The sequence below is a fragment of the Acanthisitta chloris genome, unplaced genomic scaffold (genome assembly GCF_000695815.1).
Source record: "Acanthisitta chloris isolate BGI_N310 unplaced genomic scaffold, ASM69581v1 scaffold17032, whole genome shotgun sequence".
In the NCBI taxonomy this organism is placed as follows: Eukaryota; Metazoa; Chordata; class Aves; order Passeriformes; family Acanthisittidae; genus Acanthisitta; species Acanthisitta chloris.
This window is the reverse complement of record NW_008658956.1, coordinates 42,102-50,711: the sequence shown is the minus strand read 5'-3', so window position 1 is coordinate 50,711 and position 8,610 is coordinate 42,102. Positions and strand designations below refer to the sequence as shown.

General features: G+C 43.3%; 1 protein-coding gene across 1 annotated transcript in view; it reads left to right on the top strand.

Moving 5' to 3' along the window:
• Nucleotides 1–87: 87 nt before the first annotated feature.
• Nucleotides 88–8,610, top strand: part of CRNKL1 (crooked neck pre-mRNA splicing factor 1) — a 9,485-nt gene continuing 962 nt past the window's right edge. The window contains exons 1-11 of the mRNA XM_009069210.1: nt 88–236; nt 1,268–1,359; nt 1,463–1,621; nt 1,981–2,147; nt 2,660–2,838; nt 3,477–3,647; nt 4,330–4,521; nt 5,283–5,342; nt 5,868–5,948; nt 7,508–7,747; nt 8,113–8,214. Coding sequence (XP_009067458.1) covers nt 1,536–1,621; nt 1,981–2,147; nt 2,660–2,838; nt 3,477–3,647; nt 4,330–4,521; nt 5,283–5,342; nt 5,868–5,948; nt 7,508–7,747; nt 8,113–8,214 — 1,278 coding nt within the window. The 5' untranslated portion in view covers nt 88–236; nt 1,268–1,359; nt 1,463–1,535. The remainder of the gene's footprint in view (nt 237–1,267; nt 1,360–1,462; nt 1,622–1,980; nt 2,148–2,659; nt 2,839–3,476; nt 3,648–4,329; nt 4,522–5,282; nt 5,343–5,867; nt 5,949–7,507; nt 7,748–8,112; nt 8,215–8,610) is intronic.

The window sequence follows — 8,610 nt, the reverse complement described above, 5'->3', positions numbered from 1 at the left end:
GCGGGGCGCCGGAGGAAACTGATTGACCCGGAGATTGCTAAGTTTCCTGTTAGAAAGTGACTCGAGCCCCTCTTGCGTTGCAGGTGAAGAATAAAGCCCCCGCCGAAGTCCAGATCACAGCGGAGCAGCTTCTGAGAGAGGCGAAAGAGAGAGAGCTTGAGCTTCTCCCGCCGCCTCCGCAGCAGAAGATCACAGATGTTGAAGAGTTAAATGACTATAAACTCCGGAAGAGGAAGGTAAAGGAAATACGGACCTAATCTTGACGCTCATATAAAGCACTAGAATTCTACTAATAGAGCATCGGGGGGAAAAAAAACAACACCAAAAACCATTATAGTTACGCTGTGTTTTCCACCTCAGCTGTTCAAAGCTGTGTTTACGAGTGATATTTTTGTTCTGTGTATTTGCAGTGTTCCTTAGCATGCCTTAAAACACAGCTTTCTACACCAGTGGTTAGCTTTGGTGGCTGAAACCTGACCATTTGGCATGCGAGACTTCAGGTGTAATTTTTTCCTTTTCGCTTAAAAGAATTGATTTGCTGGTGCCAACTTATCTGTGGTTTTGTTCAGCTTTTTCCTTTGATAGCACTATCCAGGATCAGCAAAGCAAGGGGACTTTAATTGCTGAGGGCTGAAAGCTTTTAGGTACAGAGAGCATAAACTCAGGTTATCCTCCCCTGAAGCATCTGTGCGTGGTATAGCACAGCAGTGTCTTTCACCCTCAATGGGTGTTCACTTCCCTCCTTACTGTGGTGCCCAGGACTCCTGCCAGGCTGGTGCCAGCACATTAAATCCAGGGAGTAAGAAAAGGCATCTTTGCTTTAAATGAAATTTGAGAGCAGTGGTATGTACAGGTCAGAGTGAGTAAACTCCTGCTGGTGCAGCTGAGTACATTGATGCATGTCTGCAGTGATTGGATTGCAGCTGTCTAGGTACTGTTGCTATTGAAATATTAAGCAGGACACTAAATAAGAATTAAGATTTTAGTGCTGTCCATTATTGCTATTCACTATCCACTGTATAATAGCGGACTATATATGTCTACTATTTCATCTATCAGTTTGCAGGAACTTGAATTTAGTCCTCTTCTATAGGATGGTCTGCATTTCTAGCTCCTCTGCTAAGCAGTGTTAAAGTGTTTCTACATCTGTGTAGGTATAAGACGTTGGGAATTCATTCCAATAATAATAATAATATCCCTTGAGCCATTTATAACAAGATGAGTCTGCAGAAGGATTTCTTGCTTACAGAAATAACTCTCTCCTCAGACTTTTGAAGATAACATAAGGAAGAACAGGACTGTTATCAGTAACTGGATAAAGTACGCGCAATGGGAGGAAAGCCTGAAGGAGATCCAGAGGTAACCATGATGCAGCTGCAGACATCTCCTATAAACCTTCTGCGACACACACTGACAAACATCTTGGAGGCACATTATATTCACAATGTTCTCTGTTTTCCAGAGCCCGTTCCATTTACGAGCGTGCATTGGACGTGGACTACAGGAATGTCACTCTGTGGCTCAAATATGCCGAAATGGAGATGAAGAACCGCCAGGTTAATCACGCCCGAAACATCTGGGACAGGGCCATCACCACCCTGCCCAGGGTGAACCAGTTCTGGTACGTTGGCAGAGCATGGAGTGTTGCTCTCACCCCCCAGAGATACCGTTTGTCTGTTCTGGTGTAATGCAAAAGTGCCTTGTGTCCTGTTTCTCCAAGTCTTCAGGCTAGTCTGAAAAAAAAAAAAAAGGCAGCTGAAGTTTTGGAAAGGTTTAGTGCTTTTTAGAGTCAAGAGCACTGGGAGAGAAGGATGTTTGTGTGCTTGCATGCTGCCAGTCACAACAGTATCTCTGGGCATTTGTAGGGTACAGGAGGAAATAGGTGAAGAAATCTTAGTGGTGCTTTTGTGAAGCACTCAAAAATTGCTTGGATTGATATGTTCACTATGTGATTGTAGAAACTCGATCTTCTTCCCCAAGGTACAAGTATACTTACATGGAAGAGATGTTGGGGAACGTGGCTGGGTCACGCCAGGTGTTTGAGCGTTGGATGGAGTGGCAGCCAGAGGAGCAAGCTTGGCATTCTTACATCAACTTCGAGCTGAGATACAAGGAGGTGGACCGGGCGCGGAGCATTTACGAGAGATATATCCTTTTATAATGCCTTGTGACACCTGCCCAGGCTCAGGCCTGCATTCTTTATTTCCATCTTAAATGTTCCTTCTTCAGCAGTGTCCCTGTGCACCTTTTCACTGTGGTTTGCTGGGAATAAGCCACCACACCTAGAGCCATCAGTGGGTGTTAAAAATGTTAAATGCATTAAAAGCATGTTTGGGGAAGGCCTCCAGATTCAGTTAAGTGGCTGCAGGTCCTGCCACAGCTGTGTGTTTTTAACTGCACTCATGCACCTGCTTTTTGCAGTCATCATTTGTTTCAGATCTCAAATTTCTCCCCAACTGATTTTTATCCCTGTAAGTTCTCAGTAAGGTGCAAAGCCTTTGCATGCTTAGAACTTCTAGTGTCATTTTCCCAGTTGCATTTTCATGCATATGCCATTCTTGGGAGTTGTTTCATGTAGTCCATGGCCCTGTAGTCACTGGGAAGCACAGAGTTTGAGGTGTCCCACTGAGCCACCACTGTTTCTTTAACCCAGCTGTACTTGTTCTTGTTCACCCTGACGTGAAGAACTGGATCAAGTATGCCCGCTTTGAGGAGAAGCACAGTTACTTCGCTCATGCAAGGAAGGTGTATGAGAGGGCAGTGGAGTTCTTTGGAGAAGAACACATGGATGAGCACTTGTACGTGGCTTTCGCCAAATTTGAGGAGAACCAGAAAGAAGTAAGATCTTGATAAGACATCAGACTCATGCTAAGATTTCTTCTTGAATATCAAAACTCGAGGCCATTTAACATTCATGCAGTAGTCCTTGAGTTTTCCGTACCTTGTGATACACTGTAGGCAGAGTTAGGCAGTTTTTTGCTTAGCGCTAGTTGCTTTTTGGTGACATCAAGAATACATGTTCTTAGAAAGGTGTCACTAAATCTGCCAAGCCTGAGAACAGCATCATCAGATCAAACATGCATCTTCAGATTTGTGAGGTTCTGAGAGGTTGTAGGCCTGCATGATAGAAACTGAATTGGCCTGAAGGTTTTTCCCAGACTGTCTCTGTAAAGTGCACAAGCCAGTAAGGGATTGAAAAAGTTCTGTGAACCCAAACCCACAACCTCTTAAACATGATTTAAGTACTCTAAACCTGTATATGAATAAGAGATGGGAGTTGGCATTTAGAAGTTTATTTTTCCCTCTCAAGGTTTATTCTTCAGGGAGATCTGTCTTCGTCCTGTTCTAAAACACTCACACTGAGATATTCTATGATTCTGTATTCTATCAAATATTACCCAAAGCTCATTGAGAAATTGTCATGGAGGACAGAAACTGCTTTGTAATGTTACTCAAGTGGCATTCATTATTTTCAGTTTGAAAGAGTAAGGGTGATCTACAAGTATGCCTTGGATAGAATTCCAAAGCAGGATGCCCAGAATCTCTTCAAGAATTACACCATCTTTGAGAAGAAGTTTGGAGACAGGAGAGGAATCGAGGACATCATTGTCAGCAAGAGGAGATTCCAGTATGAAGAGGAGGTGAAGGTATGTATGGCAGGTACCCTCCAGGCTCATTGTGCTTCCAGCTGCTGCTTAAGCTGCAGGAGTATCTTGTGATATGAAGGCTGAGGAGTTTTACACTACCCTTGATAGTCAATCCAAGAAAACACCAAGAGAATGTTTATTTTGGAGTCAGAATTCCTCCATGTGGGCAAAAAGGATACTTGCATTCGCTGCTGGGTTTTTTTTTGTTTCTGCTTTCCAATCTGGATTGTGCAAGCAAAATTTTTGATTGGGCTCAGAGCTTGATACCCTTGGAAGTAATTTTGGGGGATAATGCTTGTAACTTACTACTTCACTTGTGTTGTGGTGTGACCATTGCAGGACACCTCACCTGTGTGTAAACACCTTTTTGTGCAAAAACAGGTGTGCCACACCTGTCTGCAGTTCCCTGAACACTGCATATTGCATCGTTTCCTCATCCCTTCTCATACTGCACTTGGATTGCCTTCACTTAAAGAATGCTTGAAAGCAGAATGAAAACAAACCCACTTTAACCCAAAGGCTCCAGCATAAGCATCCCTGAGACCCACAGTTTCTATTAGTATTCCAATGATCTATTTTAAAGGAGAAATTCTGACTAAGAGCTGTAAGTAAAGACCCAGAGTCCCTCATTTGTAGTGACTGAAGTTTCTTTCCTGTTTCCCTGCTCCTGTGTTTCTGGAAGGCAAACCCACATAACTACGACGCGTGGTTTGACTACCTGAGGCTGGTTGAGAGCGACGCTGATGCTGAGACTGTGCGAGAGGTGTACGAGAGAGCCATTGCCAACGTCCCCCCGATCCAGGAGAAAAGGCACTGGAAGAGATACATCTATCTCTGGATTAACTATGCACTCTATGAAGAGTTGGAGGCAAAGGCAAGTAGTAAGAATTCAGGGATTTTTCTTTCTTTCACAAGTGTTTTCCTTGTATTGTATAACTACAGATATTTTAATAAAACAACTGAGAACTAAATGTGCTCTGTATTATAAGTTTTGTGTAACAGGCCACAGGATTTACTATTTAATTATATGGTATTTTCCTTTTTCATTTTTCCCTCCTATGCATAGGGGGAAAAAAATCCCCAAACTTAGTTCACCACAATTCATCCAAAATCACACTGATAATAAAAGCAGAAGTAGGTATTTCTAGCTCCAGCCAAACTGCCCATGCCAGGCTGTTCCTTGAGTTTGTGAAATACTTCTGTATCTAACAGAACTATTTGTGAAGTAGCCACTTTGTTGCTATGATGGCCTTTGAGGCTGTGCAAGTATTCCTACTGTTGCCAGGCATGCAACATGGGAGCTGCTGTGAGCGCAGAATGCCTATTCTGTGTCAGTTATAAGAAAACAGACTTATTTTTCCTGAGAATGGGGACAGTCCGTGAGGTTTTATTGTCTACTTCTTAGTGTTGAACCTTGCTTTGAAGAAATGAGTCTTGCTGATTCTCGGAAGTTACCACCTTTGAGTTGTGCACACTTAAGTAGATAAGTACATTTATATCTTAAGCATTCATGAGTCTAACTAGCTTGACTTAAAAAACCCCACTATTCTGCCATTTTGTACTCATGGCTTGATTCAAAATACAGTGTGTGATCTTAGCAGAAAACGTGGTATTTAATGTTGACTGTTCTTGCAGGACATGGAGCGAACCAGACAGGTGTACCAGGCATGCATCGAGCTCCTTCCCCACAAGAAGGTATGGCTTCTTCAGCAGTTTGGGTTGTATTTTGGGTTAAAATTCCCAAGATATGATCCTCTAGTTCTCTTCCCCCACAACGTTCAGTTGTGTAAGCAGCTCCAAATGGCCACTAGCACATTCATGAAGACTTTGCTCAGAACTTGAAGTATGCCTTCCAGTTTCTCAAAATGTCCATCTTCTGAAATTGGTAGGGGCTTTCCAAGCTAAGGGGTAACATGGTTGTGAGTTGCATCTTGGTAGGAAATAGCATATTCCCTCTTAACAAACCATTTTCTCTTTTTGAAAAGACTTCTGTCCTGGCATTTTTTGCTTTCAATCATGTTAGAGTATATTGCCCTGTCCTAGAGAGGCTATTTTGGGTGATGAACTCTCAACCATTTAGCAGGAAAACACTGAGACCAAATGAGATTAACTGCAGTAGCAGTGACATCTTGTGTAGTGTTTGCGTTTTTTTAAGGAATATATGCAGTGTTACATAGTGAGTTTCTAGCCTAAGCATCACAATTGTTCTTTTTCTTTCAGTTTACATTTGCCAAGATGTGGCTGCTGTATGCACAGTTTGAAATACGCCAGAAAAACCTCCCCCTGGCCAGAAGGGCTTTGGTAAGCTTTTGTTGGTGCCATAATTGACTTTGCTAGCTAATACTAACACAGGAGTGACATTAAAAGATTTTAAATTGTCCTTTATAAATTGCTGGTTTAATCCACTTAAATAGAAGCAGAAATCTGCAGGGACCAGCACTTACTGTCATGTGTGACTTAAAAAGAAGCATAGCTTGCTATGATGGATTAGCCACGGGCAGAAATGACAAAGCACTCCTCTGAATGCAGAGTACCCACGTCAGCTTACTGCCCTTACAAGTTTTTATCTGCTGCTGATTCATTAAATGATACTTGGTACTAACAGTAGCATTTTAAATAGCTTTCCAGATAAATAGGAGATTTGACTCTTGGACACTAAGACCTGCAGAACAGAGTGTGATTCCCAGGTTGCTAATCATAGGTACTTTGGGCAAGGTCAGGAGCTGCTGAGCAGGTTCATGAGGGGAATGTCAGCATGTCAGGGGACAGTGGGATGTGTTTTGGCAGCAAGACCTTTTGAACTGAAAAACTTCCTTATATTCTCACTAAGCTCAGGGATAGTATCAGAGATTTTGAGAGACAGCCAGTCTGGTGGTTTGACTTTAAAGAGCAAACTGAAGGGGTTTTCACCAAAAGAATGATAGGAGGCATCTGGGGAAGACTTGAGCATATTTTGAAATAGCAATGGCATTTGTCAAGCTCGAGGGCCATAATGGTGACCAAGTTGATACTTGGTGGTTTCCTCCATTTTTATTAAGTGCTAAGATAGTCAGTGTGTAGGAAGATTGTGCAGGAGCATGTTAGTAAGAGAATTTGATCTCAAGTGACTTTATTCATATTGGCTTGAGGGAGCAGAGGCAATGCTGCTTAATAAATAATACTTTTCTGCAGAAGTGACTCCAGAGAGAAACTCACTACAATCTGTCTCAAGTATTCCCATTCTTAACTCTTTGTTTTTAAAGATTTCCGAACTAGGAATCGGCAACAGCAATCTTATGGCTTGGGTTAGGACAGAGTTTTTTCTTCAGGGACTGAAGCATATCAGAAAGAAAATGCTTTTATAAGACATGATTCTTCACCTGTCCATGGCTGTCAGTCAGCAGGCAGGGATGGTGAACTGTTCTCTGTGTGAGGAGGAACAGTCCAGGGCCAGGAGACAGTTTATTTTGATATCATTTGTTTCATAAGATGCTTGGGAACTGCTTACCTGGCAGACTGGTACAGACTGGTACTGTGCTCCCTTCAGCTGTTGGTGCAGGATGAAGTGTTCAGCTGATGAGCCAGGGTAAGTTCCAGCTCTCACTTCATGGGGAGTCCACATTCTGTAAAAGCGTAACAAGTGAGGAGATTTTCTGCTTCCCAAGTCCTTGTTGGTGTTTATGGATGCACACAAATTCCTCGTACACTGTTTGGATTTCCTACTGTTCCTGACTAGAGTCTGAAAAAACCCAGAATCTCTGCAAAAAATGAGTTGTAGTTCAAATACTGGAGAGTAAAGAAATGTTTAGAGAATAGAGTAGGTTTTATTTCCCTGCAGGATCATTAAGGGTTTTTTTGCCTTGTTTTTTAATGTTTAACAGGGAACATCCATAGGCAAATGTCCGAAAAACAAACTGTTTAAAGGCTACATTGAATTGGAGTTACAACTGCGAGAATTTGACCGTTGCCGAAAACTGTATGAAAAATTCCTGGAGTTCACCCCAGAAAACTGCACATCCTGGATTAAGTTTGCTGAACTGGAGACCATCCTTGGGGACATCGACCGTGCCCGGGCGATCTACGAGCTGGCTATCGGCCAGCCCCGGCTGGACATGCCGGAGGTGAGCAGGGAGGGCTCTGGGCCCAGCTCTGAGGCGTTTATGGCACACTGTGGCTAATGAACATGTAAATAATCCACCAGCTCAACCAGAACCACTTACTGTCATGGCTCAGCTTGGCAGTTGTTCATTTAGCATCTGCTTCTTGGCAGGGCTATAAAACCCATAATAAAACATGAGGGGGAAAGCTAAGTGGATTATGGGCACAAGATTTGGTACTGCTCAGTGTAATTCCAGCCTGTGCCATCAGTTAGTGCTCGGATCTCTGAAACTTTTCTCAGGGAAATTTCACATTTATGCATGTTCTTTTTTTCTCCCCATTGTCTCAGTGTACTCTGAATGAACTCAATGAAACTTCTCTGTTGCAGGTTCTTTGGAAATCCTACATTGACTTTGAGATTGAGCAAGAGGAGTATGAGAAAACCAGGAACCTTTACCGGCGGTTACTTCAGCGGACACAGCACGTCAAGGTGTGTGTGGGCTCCCAGGACACAGGTCTGGTCCTGGCTCTGGCCCACAGGGCAGGGAAAGCCTGGGCTGCTTTGGTTCAGGTCAACCCAAGATCAGTCCTGTGCCTGTGCCGTGAAGAGGGCAAAAAAGTTTCTCAATTCCTTACAAAAAGAGGCATATTTCAGATGGAAGAATACTTCAGCGGACACAGCACGTCAAGGTGTGTGTGGGCTCCCAGGACACAGGTCTGGTCCTGGCTCTGGCCCACAGGGCAGGGAAAGCCTGGGCTGCTTTGGTTCAGGTCAACCCAAGATCAGTCCTGTGCCTGTGCCGTGAAGAGGGCAAAAAAGTTTCTCAATTCCTTACAAAAAGAGGCATATTTCAGATGGAAGAAACTTTTCCAAGCTCTTCCTGCT